At 29.8% G+C, this 22,235-nt stretch overlaps 3 protein-coding genes across 3 annotated transcripts; 1 reads left to right on the forward strand and 2 right to left on the reverse strand.

Moving 5' to 3' along the window:
• Positions 1-496: 496 nt before the first annotated feature.
• On the reverse strand, positions 497-5,812 carry LOC113864897 (geranylgeranyl transferase type-2 subunit alpha 1). Its single transcript, XM_027499119.1, has 8 exons — positions 5,517-5,812; positions 5,273-5,426; positions 5,013-5,173; positions 4,817-4,921; positions 3,226-3,954; positions 2,927-3,107; positions 2,201-2,384; positions 497-1,452 (listed from the first exon to the last, which is right to left on the reverse strand). Exons 1-8 carry the CDS (start codon positions 5,630-5,632, stop codon positions 1,064-1,066), a joined length of 2,019 nt encoding a protein of 672 aa, XP_027354920.1. The 5' UTR covers positions 5,633-5,812; the 3' UTR covers positions 497-1,063.
• A 1,166-nt stretch (positions 5,813-6,978) lies between these two features.
• On the reverse strand, positions 6,979-10,525 carry LOC113865470 (double-stranded RNA-binding protein 1-like). The gene is made up of 3 exons (XM_027500046.1): positions 10,252-10,525; positions 9,346-9,608; positions 6,979-8,074 (listed from the first exon to the last, which is right to left on the reverse strand). Exons 1-3 carry the CDS (start codon positions 10,274-10,276, stop codon positions 7,271-7,273), a joined length of 1,092 nt encoding a protein of 363 aa, XP_027355847.1. The 5' UTR covers positions 10,277-10,525; the 3' UTR covers positions 6,979-7,270.
• A 6,038-nt stretch (positions 10,526-16,563) lies between these two features.
• On the forward strand, positions 16,564-19,922 carry LOC113864498 (protein ECERIFERUM 2-like). The gene is made up of 2 exons (XM_027498273.1): positions 16,564-17,071; positions 18,911-19,922. Exons 1-2 carry the CDS (start codon positions 16,640-16,642, stop codon positions 19,787-19,789), a joined length of 1,311 nt encoding a protein of 436 aa, XP_027354074.1. The 5' UTR covers positions 16,564-16,639; the 3' UTR covers positions 19,790-19,922.
• The last annotated feature ends 2,313 nt before the right edge of the window (positions 19,923-22,235 follow it).

Raw genomic sequence — 22,235 nt, forward strand, 5'->3', positions numbered from 1 at the left:
ACCTTAATGAACCTTCGTCTTCCATCACCCTTAAAACAATGATATGGTTCATTTTGGATTCCTATGATTTAGAGACATTGCCAGCTTTGTTTTGACTTAGAAAGGAGATGGGTTTAACGTTTTCATATAATTATGAAATGATCCTTCAATGCCACTAAATAAAACTTGTTTGAACCTCCTGACTAAAGCTAAAATTAGAACACAAGTCAATGACGTCAATTGTATCTATAATAGATATTGGCCAACTAAGAAGGATAGCAGAATCCTCCCAAGTTCATGGGTACAGAAGAAATTGGAAAACATTTTGGAACAGAAATTTGTTGCCGTTCTTTGGTATCTCATACCAACAGAAAACTTTGCTCTACTTCATGTCAAGAAGGCCTCTTGGTTTGTTGGTGATTAGTATTTCGAACATAAAACGAAAAAACAGTACCAAAGATAATGACAATTTACCTCGCTCTACATAGCTCGGGTCATGTAATGTTATTTCACAAACTTTTTTTTCTATTGATTCGTAAAATCAATTTACTCATAGCAAGGCCAGCAAGTCATAATCACAGTTTTAAGCATGTCTTGTTCGCAATACAAGGTAGAGGGAAGATGAGAGATTGATTACACAAAAATGATTCTTTCATCCTTCACAATAGAATGAAAATATCTTCATTTGTCAGTGCACCAAAAATTATATAAATTGAGCGAAATTAAAGGCTAACATGGCAAATATCAAAGATGTTGTAGTTGTACATGCTTAAGAACCGTACAAACTGCATCTTCTCCTTCATGACTAAGGCAAAGCATAGAAATTTGAACAGGAAGGTCGTATTACTCCTCAAAGCCGTAGTTGGCATTTGTATAGACAGTATAAAAATGTTACCCACTTTTAATAGCGTAACCATACTAGCAGTCCAGCACCTGATGCAAACAAGGACCAAATGTGAAACGGGTTAAAAAATGTCCTTTGTCAAGGACAGGTTTACCCAATGAGTGAACAATCTGCTGGGTGCAGAAGTATATCTTCATTATACCAGAAAGATAAAACTGTATCTTTAGAAGCCAAGATTGGTCAAGATAATTCTTCATCATCTAGCCACTTGAGTGTTGGCAAAACTTTGACAAAAAATGACCTGAAGTTCTCATCAGCTACTGCATTCCCTGTTATGTTTAACTCAGTCAATTTCAAGCTTCCAAGTATCAAGAAAGCTTCCCAAAATTTTGCAGCACCAATGCTGCCCATGAGGATTTCAAAACGGTCCCATGCAAATTCTTCAGTATGAGCTAAAGGAGAAGAGCATAAATATCTTGTTGTGTCAATTGAGTGAGAGCCTAATTCATTGTATGAGATATTCAACACTTTAAGTGACTTGAGCAATCTGAGAGGCCCCAAAGCAGTAAAACTAGCAAGTTTATTATGACTCAGATTTAAGCAAGATAGAAGCTGCATGGCCTCCAACCCTGTCAAAAGATTCAGTATGGGACATTTAATTCCAATTTTAGATACAAGTCAAAAGCTGAACTTTACAAACGTGATTTGCCAAGGATATAATAACTTAAGCTAGAGACAACCTTTTAAGGGTTCAATTTCTATGCATAATAACCTGAAATATGTCATCTTGTTTGTTGCAATTGGGTAAATAGTTATTGCAAGAAACAAAAAAATAAAACATTTCAATCATTAAGGTGAATTTATGAAATTTCATTTAGTGGTCTAACTAAAGTAATATAGATTTAGAGCCTATTTGGAAGAGCTTGTGAACAACTTGAAAAAACAGCTTATGCCTCTCATTAGCTGTTTTCAGCTTATTTCAATAAGCTTCTTGATATAGCTTATCAAAATAAGTTTCTTTTCACAATAAATTTCATCATTAAATTTAAGATATAAGTTATTTTTTAAAGAGAGTTTATTAAATAAATGTTTAAATAAGTAGTTACCCAAACGCACTCTTAAAAGTTGGATAGCTTATGCATCATTAACTTAGGTAAACATTGATAAAAAACAATAGATGAGCTTAATTTCATACAGTTTGTTTAAGTATAAAAAAATAAAGGGGTTCTTGAATCTATGATACAGGACCAAGTACAATGGCATACTAGAACCCATGTTGCTGAACACACTAAGTAGGAATAATGATAGATTATTGTTGTATTTGAAGGGTGGGAAAAAGGTAAGTTAAAGCAAAATTATAAGATATGCAAGTTCTACCGTCAATGGATTGAAGTTCATTGTGACTAAGGTCTAGCATTTGCACCCACAATAAATTCTCAACAGACCCCATCCGTGACAATGATAGATTCTGTAATCGTAGACAGACATAACCAGTGATTGCTTCTGTTGCATCTTTATAATAGTGGCAGTATGGTAGTAAAGACTCCCTGGTTGAAGTTATCTGCAGAGTCATCAAAACATTGGAAAAATGATTTGTTGTGGAAGAAACAGAATTTCCAATAATATAAAGCTAGACATAAATATAAAAATACACCAGCATGGCCTAATAAAAGCCACCAAAGTCTAGCTATAGAAAAACTAGTTGAGTTAAAAAATCATTTAGAAAATTATAAGATTCTAGTATTTTGTAAATGCCTTTCCTTCAGTCAACTGGTTTTACTATAAGGTGAGTTTGGTTCAGAATATATTCAGTTTCCCCTTTTTTACCCCATATCCCAAATGGGAATCTTAGAAAGCCAAAACCAAATAAATACATTTCTAGCCATGTTATCTGTTTTCAATTTGAAAACAGAAAAGTAAACAAGCTCATGTGTCAGCAGGTACAGGAATGAAAGGTCTATTTATTCTAGCTAGCAATCATGTTCATACATAATGTATCTTGATTGATATTCACCTTAGTATTTGACATTTTTTTCAACACCAATGAAACGGGAATGGGATCATGCTGTGATAGATACTTAATACTGGGAAAAAAAAAATTACCTGCTGAAGTAACGTCCGACTACGCTCATCCTTATAGTATAGAGAATGTGTTGGATCCAACTTCATCAAATCAGTGTAAAGTTGAAGAACTTCTTCGATGTGAGATTTTCTTCTATCGTGTTGAGATGATAACAAATCAAGAGCACTCAAAAGTCTTGCAAGAGTAAGCCTTCCAATTTTACTACAAAAAGAAAAGGGCACAATATTATATAGAAATAAAACAGGGATGAAAACATGGGAAAAAATTTCAAGGCAGCATTTCAAACCACAAAATTATTCATTTAACATATCAACCTTACCAGTCATACTCTGACAATAAGTCCCGAAATTTAGTTATCTCTTCATTAATTTCCTCCATGCACCAATTGGATATTGTTGGATTAAGGTGATTTTGATCAGAAGAAACAATTGAATTTGATTCCTGAAAATGATCAACTTTTTGGAAATTTATATCATTCCACATAGTCCTTTTTCCACCCTGTCCTTCAGTAGGTTCAGTATATGGAAGCTGTACAAACACTTTAAAGGAAATTTGGGAAGGATCACCGTAGTGATTTCCGCTTGGAGATACAATACCCTTAGAATGTCCAATGTTGATCTCTACAGAATAAGTTTTTGACAGTTGAAGCTCCATAGTTCCAAGGTTTAGATATGCAACCCAAACTTGAGCAGTATTTGAATTGTTTGTTGAAAGTGGTTTCCAAACAAGTTCCTCCTTTAAAATTTCAGATTTAATAGCCACTGTGAATGTGTTTATGCCTTCAACAGCTTGATTGAAATAAAGAAGGATTGGGAAGTTGTTCCCATTTAGGGTTATATTAGATCCATGGGAAGGCCAAGATGAAACAAGTAGAGGAGCATCAGTTTTCACAGTTTGATCAATAAGCCAAAGATGATAAAACCATCCACTCTGATCATCTGGATCGGTGAAAATAGCATTGTGGACATGCTCAAACTCCTCTTTCAAAACTTTTTCTTTAGGGAAATATCCTTCAGCCTTACTTTTCAGTAAATTAGACAAAAGCCAACTGAAATTTGTCAATGCAATATGCATTGATAAACATAGTTAATCAAGAGTCACAATTTACTCAATAAAACAAATTCTTAAAGAAGGGTGTTGGTCTGACAAAAAAAGAAACAGAACACCGAATGAAGACCAAAAGAAATGATTCCTACTATTCTAATGAAAGATAGTACAAAGTGCATGCAACCCTACAAACTTCCCAACACTGTCATATCTCATATTCAAATGATAAAAGCCATTGCATCATGCATGATGATCATTCAAGAGGTGGGAAATGGGCAGGTTTATATTTTGATATAACATAGCATGTCAACATCAATCACCAGAAAGGATTTTCAAAATACATGCAATAATATACTTTCAGTTTGTTTATCTGCATGAGAATCTTGTCGAATGCGTCAAAGTAGCACGAACTGATCATTATTGACGATACTGAAACAATATTTGTCAAATACCCAGATGGGTGTAGGCATGATATCAAACCATCATTCTTGGTCACAGTTGATCAAAGATATCAGAAGTACACCTCCAAGGCTCACATGAAAAATGTTTAAAAGCATAAGGTTGATAGACAAAACCGTTTGTTTCAAGAACATAATTGGCCAAATCAATCTTGTATACCAGTATACGATAAGAGCAAGATGCGGGCAATAAAACAATACAACATCATTCCCAACATTGCAATTTCATGTTTTTTCAGATACACATGCACATAAGGTAAAACAGTTTGCGGTCAATTCAAAAGTTCTGCAAAACAAATTTATGCAACTCATAATTAAACAACCGCAACCATACAGAAAAAGCAGACAACCAGAAGCACCAGAATGTCCCTTTGAATGAGTAATTTTTTTTATAACCATACCTACCTACGATTGTGCCACGCAGAGTAATTACTGAAATTAGCCCCTATCACATCCTCCGTGTATTTCAACTCATCCTCATCTGATCGTTTCATCAGTGAAGCAACAAACCTAGAAGCAAAATTGAAACAAACAAACACACTAAATTACGAAAAAAAAATTCTCTCAAATTGCACAATTTTATTTAGAAGCAGTATTTAACCTTCGATAATTCCATGCGTGAAAATTTCGAGGATCTGCCTTCTGAAAACCATTGAGAAGACGCAATTCGTTGTCTATGGATGAATGCCCCTTGCTTAGTACCCATTTTCTATGATGCCACGCACCATAAGACTTGAAATTCTTCCTCAACGCAATCTCCGCCTAAACAATTGAAAATAAATAACCAACCAAATGATGGACTAAAATAAAACAATATTAATCGAAAATATTGAATAAAATGAATTAAGAGAGAAAACGCACGAGTTTGAGCTCGTTGTCGAAGAGAGAGTAAGGATCGGAATCGGAGTCAGAGAGGAGGTGTTGAACGGCGAGCTTTCTGTAATTCCAAGCAGTGTAGCACTCTGGATTAACTTCTAGAAGCTTCGCGCTCACATCTAGTGCTTCCTTGCTATATCTACAACCAACGAGATTCACGCAATTGGAATTAGTCCAAGAAGAAGAAAAGGAGAGAGAGAGAGAGAGAGTTGAAGGAAGAAGAGACAACATGCGATTGTGGTGATTGGCGAGGAACTGCAATTGGACTGAACGAAGCTTTTCAGCTTTGGCTGAAGCAGCAGCTGCATCTTCTTCCTTCAACGCTTTGCGAGGCCTACCGTGCATTTTCAAACGGGATTGCTACTGACTCTCAACTTCGCCCTCATTTCATTTTTTTTAGTGTTTATTATTACGCAAACTTTTTTTTTTTTTTTTTTTTGTCATGCTATTACGCAGATCTCATCTCACTGTTTTCTCTTTTTTGTCAATGACTGCTTTTACTTCTTTTTTTTTCTTTTGGCAAATACTGTTTTTTCTTTTTAAATAATTTATTAAAGGCCTTCTACCACGTTAGCTTAGCAGTCGAACCCTTTTGTGGAACAAAAAAAAAACGCAGTTGGACTCTTTTTATTTTTCATTTTTTGACACCCTTTATATTTTTTTTGGTTGCATTTTTCATAATTTTTTATTCTTTTAAAATTTAATTTTATAAATAATTTATAAATCATTTTTACAATTTAGTTTTTAGAAGAAAGTTTGACGCATTTTGCAATTTTAATTTTGAAAAAAAAAAAAAGTTGTAAAAAACTTTTCCCTTAAGAAGGTCTCTGGTGGCCCAAGGAAGATGAGAATTGAGAGATACATCTAAGAAAGGAAAAAGAAAAGCAAGACAGACAATATTTAGTTATTTATAAAAATCGAATTAATTAACTAATGTTTATATTTCTACTTCCTTCATACCGCTTGAACCGCGAACATGAAATATTTCGCAAAGTTTGGTACTTTCAACATTTAAAAAATGTTTAATTAACATGTGCTTTTCATTTTAATATATTAAATATTATATTTAATTTAACGTAATTAATTTTTAACTTGCCTGAAGCCATTTATTAATTAATAAATTTAAAAAAATTATAATCAAGAAAATTTCTAGTTAATATTATTCAATTTAACAATAATTTTTTTTCTTAAGATGTTTGTTTTTACTTGTATAATACACATCATTTCTATTGAATTGAGAATTATAAGTCCAATTTTATTTTCACTTAAATGAATCTTTTAAAAATAACTTTAAAAACTTGTAAAATTTTCTTATACAAATTTATATTATTTAAGTAAATCTTTTTCCCTCACACAAATATTTCTTTTTTCTATGGCCCATTTCCTCATTGCTATTATTTTTTTCCTTCTCTTTTTTGCTTTCCTCACTTCACTACTTTTATCTGAAAAGTCTCACGTGAAGACATGATAAAAGCTATTATATAAACTATCTTGTACAATTTCATAAACGTAGTCATGTCATTAAATTTTAAACAGTTTTTAAAAATCGTCCTATCTAAAGAACCTTGCATTTTAGCCTTGAAATGCATAAACGAGCAGCGTTTATTCATAGAAATTAGGATTCAACTTGGCGTGTTTTTAAATAATCTAACCCCAACCACACATTTCAATTTTGAAGTTAAAATTTTCTGAAAGAAAACTGCATTTTTATACTCTATTTTAAATGTTTTCGCCCCTAACACGTTGTCAAATACACGTCCAAATCTCATGTCCCGAGCACATAGCTCAAATCTAATACAATACAAACAAATGGTCTGAAACACCGTTATCAGTCAAAATTTATCAACTTTCTTTGAGAATCATGACATCCTATATTCTACTATCTTAATTGAGTGACACCCAACAAAGAAAAACAGTTGGAATCCTCAAGGTTCCTAACACTAATGAATAACTCCCCCTGCTTGGATCTTTTAATTTGATACATTAAGCCTCAAAACCCCCCACAATACAATGATCCGCGGCGCTGACCATTTCTCCATTGTATTGCTGCGTGTTCATCTCCACACTTATTTCCGGTATGCCTCCATTAGCCACAGAAGATAGTTCTGTAACAACAGTCCCAAGATTGTTTTCCTTGCAGTATAATTCTGTTGACTTCCCATTTTCAAAAATCTCTTGGCTATTCAGAGCAAAAGAACCCTCCCCAGCCAATGCTTTATTCTCATGATAATTAACTAACATTCCATTCTCAAAATTCTTCGTGGCTTCTACAGTTAATTCTTCAGATTTCATTTCATGAACGCCAGATTCATTATTAACACTTGCAAGTGCTTCTTCCTCATGATTGGTATTTGCTCTGATGCCCACGTTTTCAGCATGACTTTGGCCCATCTTATCTCTAGGGGTTTTCCTCTTAGAAGATTTCCTTTTAAACCGTGCTTTCTTAGGCTTTGGGGGATTTGAAGCCTCATCAGCTATTACAACAGATTCTGTTGCCCTTTTTCTGCATGGAATGACTGTCAACTGTGAATGGCCAACCTGGTTTTGGGAAGCAAGAGATGCACTTGACTGGATAGCTAATAAAGCAGTTCTAGCTGCTTTTATCTCTGCTTCCTTCTTTGTTTTTGCGGTTCCCCCAATATAGAGAATCCCCCCAATGTCAACGGTACATGAAAATACTGATGCTCGACCTGGTGTTTCTTCCTTTTTGCACTGATACATAGGCATTGCATAATTCATCTTTTGTGCGTATTCCTGAAGTAAATTCTTGCATAATCCAGTTTCATGCTGGAAGAAACATCATTAACATGTTCAGAGGCAGTAAATATACAATGACTCATACAGCTGTAAGAGACTAGAATGCAGAACTAAAAAATCTTATATGCCTAAAGACAACACAACCAAGATTTATTATGCAACAAATCTATAAGCTGTTCAAACCCTAGATCAGATAGCTATGCATATTTCAAAATTGGATAATGACTAGATGGGTGAAAACGTAATCTGCCAAGTGTAGTGCTATGTGGTCAAAAAATTTAGCCAAAATTTTGACAATAACTCACATTAATTCATTGGTGGAAGTGATAGAGCAAAAATAAGCATTCAATTATTTTAGTCAAATATAAAAACAACCAAGCCTTATCCCACTAGGTGGGGTTGGCTATAAGAAGAGGTGCAACATGAGAACTTTCCAAGAAATTACTCATCCTAGTACTACTCTTGTCCAATCATGATTAGAATATTTCAGTAAATATTCTAGCAAAAAAAAGTTGTGGCTATCTAGTATTTTCCATGTACAAAATATGCAAGATTTATGTTTCTGCTCATAGTCAAAATGGACAAAAACAAAGTGGTGATGAGTGGCAAGGGGTATGGATGGTGAGTCAAGTGTGAGCAAGAAGAACAAAGCATTATAGTTTCAGTTTTCAACCAACTACCCTTCCCTTTCTTACCCTTGAACGTAGTTACTTCATGAGTTAAGGTCAGTTATGTATGAGTGAGAAAGAACAATATGACTTCAACTACAGTGGGACATCATCAACTTTGGCAGACAATGCTGCAACACTCAAAGCGGTAGGTATCTTTTCTCAAAATACATACATTCCAAAAAAGTAATTCATCTAACAGAAAGCTAAAGAATACATAATTATAAACAAAAATTAGAAAACATACAGAAATATTTATCAGATGGAAATTTAAGAGAAATCTCTTCTAGATTATGGAGGAAATTCTATCAATGAGGAGCAAAAGGGTACAAACTACAAAGGCATAAGGAAGATAAGCCATATTGTCAATGAAAAGAGGAGCAAAAAAAAAAAGACCAGTCATATCAACAAGGCAATGTTCGCCATTCCTGCTGTATTCCATAAAAAGTAAACATTAGCTAACTACGATAAAAATGGCAAAAAGATAACCATTCATGAGTAGCAAATGCATGAAATTGTCCCACAACAGAAAAAACTTCAAACATCCCAATTAGTTGAAGCAATATAAAAAACAATTGAGTATACTCGGACCTTACAAAGAACAAAAGTTTAGACTCGGTAAAGACTACTTACGACAGGTTGAGTGATGGATTGATTAACTTCATTAGATTTGGCCAACTCCACCAAAGCAACTTCTGCAGCTGACTGCTCTGCTGCCTTACGGTTGAAAAATCCAGGCAAAGAATCATATCGAACATCATTCACTATCACTGTTGACCTAAAAGAAGGTTCATGAGAAGGTCCTTCCTTAATAGTTTCATAGACCGGCGTGGGGAGCCCCGCCTTCTGAGCATACTCCTGCAATCTGCTCTTGAACACATAACAATTCGAAACACCTGACATACATCAAAGAGTAAGTAAATAGTTAGCATACATCAAGATCACAAACAATATAAGTAAAATGACAAATAAAGTACATGCTAACCAATATTATGAATAAAGTAATCAAATAGCTGCTTGCCCTACGAAAGTTGAATGTTCGATTAATCATGCAGTTAACACGTTCGAGGAAACATAATTTGGTCACTTATTCCTTCTCAAATCCTCTTTCTTAAAATTACATGTTAAATACTTACTCAGTCATCCAAAACAACAAAATACAGCACCATGTCAGGATCGATTCTTTATTCTTGATAATATATATATATATATATATATATAGTAAAACAGGTGTTGAACAATAAATTAATAGGAGCATTGGGTCTTCTGTTGCCAAACCCACGAAAAGCACAAGAGAATCATTCAGAAAATGCATTCAAAACTCATCTCAAAGTTAAACAAAACCTCCAGAAAACCAATAAAAGAAACCATACACTTCAAATTGAACATTTATTTTGAAATTTTCAACAAAGAAAAAACAGAGAAGCGAAAAATTAATAAGTTAAGTGCAGGGGGCAGCGAGAGTAGCGAAGAGATTCAACTTAAATAATTTAAGTAAATAAAAAAAGGGGGAGGGGGGGGGGGGGGTAGAGAGAAAACCTTGGAAGTCTTCGTTAGTGGGCATAGCCTCTACAGTGACAGCTTCTCGAGGATCGAGTAAGAGAAGGGATGAATAGAGGGAAAGTCTAAGACTTAAGTATTAGAGAGAGTGTAGTGTGTGTGTGTGTGTGTGGTTGTGGTTTGTGATTCAGGAATCAGAAGTATGATTATGAATGAAGCTATATATACGGTGTGAGAAGAGAAGAAGGAAAGTAAAGAGAGAGAGAGAGAGAGAGATGATGTAATGGCATGTACTGTGCGGGCAATGCCGGAATCTGCGCCACTCTCATTCCTGTTAAGTGAGTGGGACGCGTTTCTTTGTGTGAATAGTTTACAAAACCCAACAAAGGCCCACTCATCAGGCCCATCATATGGCATTCGGCATTCCTCATTGCTTGTTCCTTTATTTAGATTTCAGCTTCATCACACCATTCATATTTCAACCAGTAATAATCATACATGCACACATTTCTCTTCTCCTTGGTAAAAAACAAAAACATTTCTCTTCTCAACCCGAAGTCCTAACTTCTAACAACATATTATTGTTTTTTTTAGGTTCTAGGTAATTCTAACAACACAAATATTAAATGAGTAGCTATATTCATCTTTTGTTTTCAATTGTAGATTTTTTTAATGGGAGAAAGTAATGCCTTTCCAAATTATTAATTAAAACACAGAAAATAAAAGTTAAAACTATGCAAAGTTGGTACTTTGATCCTCTAACCTCAATTTTTTAAAATAAAATAAATTTAATTTATTTCTATAACTTTCAAATGTCAATTAAATAAATTATTTTTCATTGATTACTTTTGATTACATCAATTAAATAAGAGAAAGAGCAAAAATAATAATAGTGATATAATGGTACTAATTAAGAGAAAAGTATAAAAATGAAAAGTATAAACCTCAAATTTTTTTTGGATGTTGTGTAGTATCAATCAAGTGTGGGCTTCATAGTTTGGATTTCAGGGCATTGAAGAGACGTAACAGTGCATTGTGTCTGAAAGGAAACGGATCCCAGTTATTGTTTCTGGCACCTCTACTTTTCACAATGTCCCCATGCAAAATGTTTGACCAATGAAAGGGAAAACTTAACCAGTGATGGAATGATATACACCCAGCAATGTGGAGTTGAGGGAGGGGGCACTTTGTTGAATATGACTAAGACATTATTGAGATGCTCAACTATTATGAAGGAGAAAGTGTTGATAATGTGTCCTTAGTTGACTTTGTGTAAGCCACACGAACGTCATATTCAAAACTTCTTTTCTCAACACGTCATAACCTTAAAAAAACTGAAAAACTCATTTTTCTCAACACTTCTTTTCAAAAATGAAAATGTTTGAAAAGGTTTATCAACAGTGATTCTCATTAGTTATTTTTTAACATAGTTTAATCAAATTTATTATTAAATTGATAAATTATCATTTAAAAAACTTATTAAGTGTTTAAATAAGTAATTATTTTAAACCTACCTTCTATATATTTCCATACAATGCATTCATTACGCAGTGCCCACTTCATTGTTCAACAATTAGAAAGTTAAGTTTACAATCTTTTGTATATTTTTTACCCCTACGAGAATTTTGCAAGCCAAGGTATTTGTGGAGATGGCATATATCTTCTTATAATGTTTTTGACTTTCAATAACTACGTTTTGCCATATCCTATAATTTTCAAATATCAAGTCAAGTTACACTCTCACTTCAGAATGTTAACATGAATGGGATTGAGAATAGACCAACTCTCAATGTAATAATTTAAGCTAAACAGGAGTAAACAACAGGCTCCATAAAATTTTATTAATTATTAGTGAGTGAAATGATTATAATTTTCGTATTATTTAGCAATTGATTGCTGGGCGAGGATCGAGATTCAATGCAACTTTTGGGGCTTTGTGAGAGTAAGCCCATTTTATTGGGGGTCTTAGAATGACCTTTTCCTATTGGTAGACAACCTCTTAGCTTCAAAGTCACTTGTTTACTTTAAGAATTTGAAACAATACTTTCATTGGGTTTCTTTTACGTTGCCCGTGTATTACGTAATTTGCAACCACCATCTTGTTTTCTTTTATTATTATTATTTTGGGAGACGAGAAATTCATTAGTTATCACCTTAAACTAATAAAATTTAACTAAAATTTCTACAAATTAACAAATTATAACTTATTATTTTATTAATAGTTAGATATAAGTTAAATAAAAAGCTTAAATTTTAACTCTTTCAAAAATTAAAGACATAAAAAATGTTAGAGTACATATATTATCATTGTTAGTGTCTGTCAACACTAGAAATATTAATAGACACGCCAAAATAATAGACATTTTCAGAATGGGATTAAGTCTTTGTAATATAAAGTAAATATATCTTCTTGCATTTTACTAGTTTAAGTTTTATTTTATTTTATTTAAATTCTCTGACTTCCAAAATCAGCAGTCAAAATAATATTTTTTTCTTTTTACATTTCATTACTAATAACTTACTACTATATCTTAAACATTTCATCTTTAAAATTTATTACATTATTTGTTCTGTATTATTTTTCGTTTTAAATAGTTTAAATTTTTAATATGTTATGAACTCTTTTGTCTTTAGTTTATTTATTTAATATAATCAAATATTTATTATTGAAAATAAAGAATACACTTTCTTGAAATTAAAAAAATTAAATTTAAAAGCATCCTATAATATAAATTTTGTTTTTTATTCAGGCAATTATTTAAATTTAACAATATTCGTATACGAAGAGCTCACTGGTAACGTTATGATCAAATCAGCAATGTCAATGTAAAAAACATTTTGCTGACAAAAATTAACACAAGTTCGAAATAAATAAATAAATAATCCGTTTCTATGTTAGGATTTATATATTATTTTACACAATATTATTTTCCATTACGTTAATTATTTTATTATGTCCCTTTTATTTTTTTAATTTTACAGTTCATCATATAAAAAATAGTACGAATCCAATTTTTTTTTCCTTTCGATGGCTTCCCAGCAACATACATGCTGTTCAGTTCAAACACACAGGGTCCCATTTTATTACGACGAGGATAGAAGTATTTATTTCACCCTAGACATAAATAGTAACCAGTTTATCTAAATATTTTTATTTCTATGCAAAGCATAAGGGAGATAAAGAAATTTAAAAGTATAAATGTGAGATCGATGACGTTCAGCATGACACTCATTTGTTTGGTTTATATTATTTTTTATGTTAAATATATCATTTAATAAAAAATATATAATTTAAATTAGTTGAAACTCATATTTGAAAAATATTTAATTTTAAATTGATTTTACTTATCTTTAAAGCAAATGGGCACAATAAAAGATATAATGGATTGCACTCTTTATTAACTTGTCAGAAACTTTGCTAGCACTTTTCAGGTATATTTATGTTTGGTTTAAAGGGGGAAAAGAATTTGATATTAAGTTTAATAAGAGGAGAGAAAATATAAACAAATTTATTTCTAATATACGATAAATGTAGTATTTATTGAAAGTAATTTTTTTTCTAAATATTTACTAAAAGTCACACTTAAGACTATATATTAAGTTAAAATAATTATTTGTCAATCGATCAATGTGCTTGAACAACTTGTTTAATAGTTAAAAATTTGGGACTACATGTTAAACTAAAATAATTATATGTTAGTTAATTAATATGCTTAGTAATTAAATTATTATTACATATTTAAAATATTAAATATATTTATTAATATGAATAATTTGTTTGTTTTATTTTTTAAATATTCTTATTTTTTTAAAATAACTAAAATTGAGTGACTATAATTTTTAGTCTCTTTTTTTTAACAAAAAAAAATTATAAAATTTTCTCCCATTCTCTCTCTAATATTTTTCTTCTAATCAGAGTCTTTCTAGTATACAAATTATTTTAATATTTTTAAAACATGACATAGAGATATTTTTTATAATAATAATAAAAACTCTCAAAATACTAATGTATAAATAAGAATAAACTTTTAACCGTAACTAAACATGAGTCATTAAACTTATATTATATGGTAATATATATATATATATATATATATATATATATTTTAAATTAAATAATAACTATACACATTTTATGCTTTATAATATAAATAAAATATTAACTTATCTCATAGCAATTGACGATAATATATTCTTAAGAAAGTTAAATAATAATTGCATACATTTTGTAAGTTATACGAAATAAAACATATTCACATGAATGTCGTTTTAAGGAAATTTATTTTGCTGGGAATGAAAGTTTTTTTTTTTTTTTTTTACACTGAAATAGCTCTTAAGATAATGCACATTTCAAAACAAAATAAACAATTATATAAATTAGTACAATAAATGTTTCTTAAATAAAGTGTTTTTTATTAAAATAATTAAAAATTAGATATGAAAAAAAATAAATATTCAGGCGAAATAACAATAAATAATAACATTGTTAAAAAAATATAATTTCTTAATGTTTAAACTAATAAATGTTTCATAATAACTCAAAACACCCGAAGAAATATATAATAAAAAGTAGTGGAAACTGGCATGCAATAATTTAAGATAAGTAAAAGAATACATTACATATCTTTAGGAGGAACATTGAAGCAAGTTTTTTGGCACGTTGAGGAAAACAAAAAGGAAACAAGAAGCTGTCGCCTTAAATGAACAACTGCAGATACATTGTAGTTATTTCGATTTATTTTTTCATTTTTATTTTAACAAATATATTATTATTAATAAATATAGATAAAATAACCATTGTTTTTAATTTTACATGTTTTGTGAAATAAAATAAATTAGATATTTAAATATTTTTAATAAAAAATGTTGTTTAAAGAAAATTCAAAATCCAATGTATGGAACAGCATCTGATAACAACTAACTCCGAACTACTACAATTAATTTCCAAATAAAGGAAATGTCGCTGTTCACTACAAACAAGTAAACAGTTTATCATTAATGCCTGAAATGATTACTCTACGATCTGTTCTTCTTTTGCGGTAGATGTGGTTCATTGAATAATGGTTAGCATGCATGTGGCTCAGGCGCTCAGCTCGGTATTCAACATTATTTTAGTTAGTGGTTGCTCAATCTTGTTTGTGGCTTGGTTATAATTAGCAATCTTTTTTAAACAGTGTATTCAAGATGTATGTTAAAAAATTAATAAATCATAATTTTATTAAATTTATATCAAATTATTTAAAAATCATAAGAGCATAGCTTTTTTTAATAAAAAAATACTATTAATCTGTTAACTAATGCGTTAAATAATAGTTAGCATTTTTTTTGGGGTAGGGTGCAGTGTCAACTCTAACGTAGAAACTGGTTTACATTGTGGTGCACATATGTTATGCAATAAAATAGGAAACTGGTAGACAATTACTGGACACGACGCACGCAGTGCTCATCACAAAGTTTATCAACTATTTTGTTTCTTCTCTTTAAGAAATATTATTATAATAAAAATTATGAGTAATGGTACAAGTATTATTTACACTAGTTTTTAATTAAAATTAGAATTTTGTTTTTTCTCTGAAAACTAATTTTATAATTAATTTCAAATATATACAAATAATATTAATTTTGTTTAAAAATATACATTAATCTAAGTATCATTCAAATACATTACAATGTTCACATTAGTATTTATATTAATAAATTAACAATAAAAAATACATTACATATCGAAATACTTTGCTGATTACGTAGAGTTTCAATATGGTTGACACACAATAAAGGTACAATTATTGAAGATTTTAGATCTCTATAAACATGTTTGTGACTTATTACTACAATTTTTTGTGATAACCGTGTATAGAGTATTAAATGTATAAACATGTATAACTTAATGAGCTTCAAAGCAAGGGTTTGAGCCAATTAGAAAGACTCGAAACAAACTTAGGTTGGTCAATATCAACTTTTATAATTTTAATATAATAAATTATTTTTTTAGCTTACATTGGCGATATATAATAAAAATATAATAAACATTTATTTATTTATTTTTATTAAAAAACAACACTTGATGTTATGTATTGAAATTTATAACATCGCGTAACTTTTAATAAAACTTTTTATACGTAAATTCGTATTATATTTCTTTGATCATGTTTAAAAAAAAAATCAAAACAGTAAGTACTGATTTTGAAATAGAAATAGAAGTATTTAAAATTAACTTCAACATTGATAATTCCTAAAATTATAATAACGATATAAAGTTAATACTTTTTCATAAATAAGTTGTTTTAAATTAAAGAGGTAGGTATGATCCCAACATTCCCCTATAAATGAAGCTAAATAAGGCATTTCTGCAAACACACTCGCATAATCGCATCGTCACAACTTTCTCTCTCTGTTTCACAGTGCGTGTGTCTAATTCATTGTGGAAATGGGTTCACTACCCAATTTAGAAACCCCTCCTCTGAGCTCTAGAATCTCAACAGTGGTTCCAGCAACCCCTCGAGGCGAGCAAAACGGTGCGTATCAACTCAACTACATGGACTTACTCATGAAGCTCCACTATATTCGACCCGTTTATTTTTTCAACTCCGAAGCCGTAAGAGGCCTCGCAATTTCCGACATGAAGAAACCCATGTTCCTACTCCTCGACCCGTATTCACACGTTTCGGGTCGGATCAGGAGATCCGAATCGGGACGCCCGTTCATAAAGTGCAACGACGCTGGCGTTCGCATCGCCGAGTCACACTGTGACAAAACCCTCCAAGAATGGTTCGATGAAAATGGGTACTGTGTTGATGGACTCGTTCATGATCATGTGCTTGGTCCTGATCTTGGCTTTTCTCCTCTTGTTTTTGTCAAGGTATATCAATATAAACTTTTATTAGGTATCACTGTTCATCCTTAACTAGTTATTATTTTAATATTTTATTATAAGGATTTTTTTTTTAATACCGGTAATTATAGTTATAGAACTCTGATACAACTCATACAAGTGCTTTTCTTAAACTTTAAACATGACGTAACGCCAATCTTTTTTTTTTTTTCCTTCCCTTTTCCCTTCATTATCCGAAAATTGTTTTATCAACCATAAAAAAGATTTTTTAAAAAAATAATTTTAATTTTGTATTTTTTATGAATCTTATAGTTATTAATTAAAAAGTACTAAATATGTTTTATGTTTTTAAATAATAATAGTGTTATTGAGAGAATATAATTTTTTTATAGATGAGTTGCATTTTTAGATTCATATTTATATAATAATAAATTGAAAATAGAGACAGTATTATACAATATTACACAATACGAATAACAAATTCATATGCCACTGTCTCTATTCATTTTCTTTGTTTATCCTTTCGTTTTACATAAGAAAAGGTACTAATTAATGATTTTCCATAATTACGTATGATATAATTCAATGACACAATTTGAGGCATTGAAGTCGCATTTGTTAAAATCTTCGTACTTTATTTAGTTATAATAGTTGATAGTCCTGTTCGACATTCGATTTTCTTTAAACTTTTAAAGTTGAATTTAAATATAAAAATTTTAAATTTTTATATACAAATTATTTTATATTAAAGATATAATTTTTTTTTTATAAAAACATTACTCTTAAATATTTAAATTTATGTTAATAAAATCGTTCAAAAATTAATTTCTTGATGTCATGAAGTGTTCTGCTAAATTTAGGTGTTTTGCTTAAAAATAAATCATAAGAAAGTGTTAAATTATTCATTTATTTTTCATGCCTCATATTTCCTCAAATGTGTTTAAATTGTAGGTGATAAAATTGAAAATAAAAATAAAAATCCTCTTGTTAACGTAGTTAATTACTTTCCTTTTTCTATTGGCGATAATTTTTTAGTTATTTTATACAAAACTAAAAAGGCTTAAATATTAATTTAACTTTTCAAATGTTTTGAAATGTGTTTTACTTTATTAAAAATGAATATTTTAGTTCTTAGTGTTAAGTATTAACATAATAAATAGATATCTAACTCATTGCTAAGTAACATATATATTTAACAAATTCATAATAACGGTAAATATTAAAAGCAAGTACTTTAGAATTTTATACTAAAATCTAAAAGTAAAACAATACTAAATTAAACATCCGTGACCTGTTGGTCGAGATGTATGGAAAAGGGTGCCAAAAGTGGGGCATGTTTTTCTGGTAAATCTGATAGACATCAGTAAAAATCATGACACAGTGATAAAGTCTCTGTTGAGAATCTCAACCGGTATGAATCATGATTCGTGACACTACCGCTGAATGGCTGATGCTGAACAAAATTTAATGCATGCTAAGCCGACAGACCAGACTATTTTAAATTTTTTTCTCTGTTAATTTTCTACCAAAGTTTGTTTTATTACTTTTCTTTTTTTGTTAAATATATTTTCTATACATTTAAAAATATAAATATATTACATTTATATTTCTTTAAATTTAATAAAACTATAGTAGTACCTGAATTTGTCTTATAGTTTTTATCTGTGCCACATTAGATGTCTGTACATGTCTACCTATATACTCACATAGTTTAAAAATATAAAACTAAAAACATTACAAAAGGTTCATTTATTATTTGCACACACATTTTAATTAGAGACCATCTAAAAATCATCTGCACTTGATGTTTTGTTGTTAAGATAAAAGTAATTGGATCTCTTAGGTGTTGTTATGTTTACCTTTCAGTTCACCTGGTTTAAGTGTGGAGGACTATCTCTGGGATTGAGCTGGGCTCATGTCCTTGGAGATGCATTTTCAGCTTTCAACTTCATCAACAAGTGGAGTGAAGTACTAGCTGGTCAAGCGCCTCCAAAATCTCTGCACATGCCAAAACTCTCTGAACCTCAACTAATACCTCATTCCATTTCTCATAAGCCTCCCATTTCCATTAAAAGGGTCACAATTGTTGGGGAATATTGGCTTGCTACTAATGATAGCGATGTGGCTACTCACTCTTTTCACCTCACTTCTAAACAACTGCACCAATTGGTAACTACCACATCTAATCAAACCATTGACACTAGCGATAAAATCAATACCTCTTATTTTGAAATTATTTCAGCACTGGTATGGAAATGTATATCAAACATAAGGGAAGAACCAAAAGTCGTGACAATATGCACAATTAGCTCTAATCGTGCTGGAAATGAAATCCCCACCAATGGCTTGATGTTAAGCAAAGTTGAAGCAAATTGCTCACTCCAAAAATGTGATGTATCCAAATTAGCAAAGTTGATTGCTGAAGAAAAGATGGTTGAAAACCATATAATGGAAAAGTTGGTGGAGGAAGATGATGGGAAAGAGGATTTTATAATGTATGGAGCAAATTTGACATTTGTGGATTTGGAAGAAGCTAACATTTATGGGCCAAAGTTGAATGGTCAGAAACCAATTATGTCAAACTGTACATTCCGTGGGGTGGGTGATAAAGGGGTCGTTTTGGTGCTCCCAGCACCGGAAGATAATGAAGGTGACAAAGATGGAAGGATCGTTACTATTTCTTTGCCTGAGAAAGAACTAGACCAACTGAAAGATAAATTAGGAGGAGAATGGGGTATTCATTAGTCACGTCCATGTTTTATATTTTTCAAAGCAAAACTAGCTCAAGTTGTGTGTATTATTTTTCATCTATTTTAATTGCTGTATCTGTTTAATTAGTATGCGAGAAATAAAATATTGGTCTGATAATCACTGTCTGGCAAGAAATCCACGTATAATTTTAAAATTATCCAATTAAATTAATTACATATTTTTTTTTAATTTAATTACATCAAACAATTTTATTTTATGCACGTATTTCTCGATTTCTTAAGTTTCTAATCTTATACAAACACTACAATTTTTTTTTGCTGATTATTTTTCTATTTTTTTTTTAAATAAAGTACATCAACTTTAAATAATTATAAAAATTTAAATTTTCATGATATATTTCTTAAAATTAAAATAATTGTTCTTTTTTAAGAAAAAAAATACAAGCAATGCATTAAATATTTATTAAAAAATATTATATTTAGCTGTACTTTTTTGAGCCAGTCCTTTTGTTTTTGGAAGAAGAAAAAAGTATCTCCCGATGGTCATTGTCATTATCCAATAATATACAACGCCCTCAACCTGTTATCATTGAATGGTTAAATTGATAATGAATATATCTTTGAAAGAGTAAAGAGTCTATATAAAGAAGTGTTGCATAAGTCTTACATGGACTAATATTTTATTCCTCTTGATGAATGCACGTTAATTATAATAAAACGATGTAGACATTAGACAAGGAAAAAAAATTGATGTTGGTCTATGTTTGGCATATAGATCGTGTTTAAAAGCATGAACGAAATTGTGAACCAGTTGGTGAACTTGGTGCTAGAAACTAAAAAAGAGTGTTTTCTATATTAACTATTTGACTGAACTTGCCGATGAACTAACATGAAGTAAAAACTATTTAAATATATTAATTAAGCAGAAGTGATACTTGTACTTCTTTAATGCAAAATTATATATTTTCTCTTGTCCATTTTATAAATAAATAATTTATTGATATCAATAAAATAATTATATATCATGATGCTTAATAATTTTTTATAAATATTTATAATAATAATTAATTAAATCGATAACTTATATATTAAAAAAAATAAGTATATTCACTCATATAAATTCGTAATGTAAAATTGTAATTAAAAAAACTATCAAGACACTTATTAAAGAATTAAAAAATAACGATAGTTATTTTTATAAAATAAATAGGAAGGAATAGCATGTAAGAATTTTTTTTATTATTTTATTTATTTACATGTTCAATAAATTTTTGTTTGATATTTTATAAAGTATTATAAGGATTTTTAAAAAAAGCAGTTTACTAAAAAATATACTTTATAATAAAATAAAACACTAATTGATTTTCAATAGTACATTGAATAATTGATATATCGCCTCACCTTAGGGCTTAAACTTCACAAAAACACTCAACTAATTATTAGAAAAACCAAAAAATGCCTTTACAAAAGACATTTTCGTTGAGAAATATATTTTGTCATAAAATTTTGTATAATTAATAATTATTTAAATCTTCTGAGACATTATTTAATACAAAAGTATAAAAATATATAATGTATTTTCTATCACATTTTTTAATGTGTATTTTAAAATATACAATAAAAATTTAATAAATTAATAAAATTGGTTATACTTTTAAATTAAATTTACTATTTCTTTACTTTCTGACATGTATTATTAAACACGCGTTACAATTTACAAAAGCAATTTTTTAATCAGTTAACATTAATATTAAATTATTAATCTCTCAAGATAATATAAATCTCATTTTTTATTCAATTTATTTTATACGTCTTTTACCCTACATCAAAACTGTGACAGTGAATACATTTACAACAATTATTATTATTGTATGAATAACAAAAATATACCTGCAGTTTTGTTTAAATTATGGGTGAATGGAAAGAAAAATGCTACAAACTGCACTGGCTTTTAAAAGTTATTGTTTTTAATTAAAAACTAATAAATTAATGTTCATGTATTATGAATAATCCAAGTCCAACGATGTGTTAATAATTAAGTTGTAGTTTAACATCTCACGTAAGTTTTAATATTGTCAAACTTAGTAAGCGATACGATAATATTGTTAAATAATGACGTAAAGTTTTGTTACATTAGCGGCGTCCTAATGTCTAAATAATGACATTTTGAAATGTTTAACATTTTAGACATTTAATTTGGGAAAGATGAATCGATACTGGTGATAACTTTTATAAAATTATATTTATTTTTTAAAATATTAAATTCTATTATGATAAACGTTAAATTATACAATGTTATTTTGTTGACATCCTTAATACATGTTAAATATTTTCAATATTCACATACATGGAGTTACAAAATTTATTTATATTTAAATAATTCATTATACATATACACAAATATAAAATAAAGCAGCACAGTGAATTATTGATTAATTTTAAAATTGCATAAAAAATTATAAATTTGTTTTATTTCGTGA

The sequence above is a fragment of the Abrus precatorius genome, unplaced genomic scaffold (assembly GCF_003935025.1).
Source record: "Abrus precatorius isolate BTA unplaced genomic scaffold, Abrus_2018 Scaffold4, whole genome shotgun sequence".
In the NCBI taxonomy this organism is placed as follows: Eukaryota; Viridiplantae; Streptophyta; class Magnoliopsida; order Fabales; family Fabaceae; genus Abrus; species Abrus precatorius.

Excerpts from the sequence above, each read along its gene's own strand:
- LOC113864897 (XM_027499119.1), bottom strand. The coding sequence starts at position 5,632 with ATGCACGGTAGGCCTCGCAAAGCGTTGAAGGAAGAAGATGCAGCTGCT. Across the intron at positions 4,922-5,012 it reads CACGCATGGAATTATCGAAG|GTTTGTTGCTTCACTGATGA; the intron begins GTTAAATACTGC and ends TTTTGCTTCTAG. Across the intron at positions 2,385-2,926 it reads GTCGGACGTTACTTCAGCAG|ATAACTTCAACCAGGGAGTC; the intron begins GTAATTTTTTTT and ends ATGACTCTGCAG.
- LOC113865470 (XM_027500046.1), bottom strand. The coding sequence starts at position 10,276 with ATGCCCACTAACGAAGACTTCCAAG. Across the intron at positions 9,609-10,251 it reads CACTAACGAAGACTTCCAAG|GTGTTTCGAATTGTTATGTG; the intron begins GTTTTCTCTCTA and ends GATGTATGTCAG. Across the intron at positions 8,075-9,345 it reads AATCCATCACTCAACCTGTC|CATGAAACTGGATTATGCAA; the intron begins GTAAGTAGTCTT and ends TGTTTCTTCCAG.
- LOC113864498 (XM_027498273.1), top strand. The coding sequence starts at position 16,640 with ATGGGTTCACTACCCAATTTAGAAACCCCTCCTCTGAGCTCTAGAATC. Across the intron at positions 17,072-18,910 it reads CTCCTCTTGTTTTTGTCAAG|TTCACCTGGTTTAAGTGTGG; the intron begins GTATATCAATAT and ends TTTACCTTTCAG.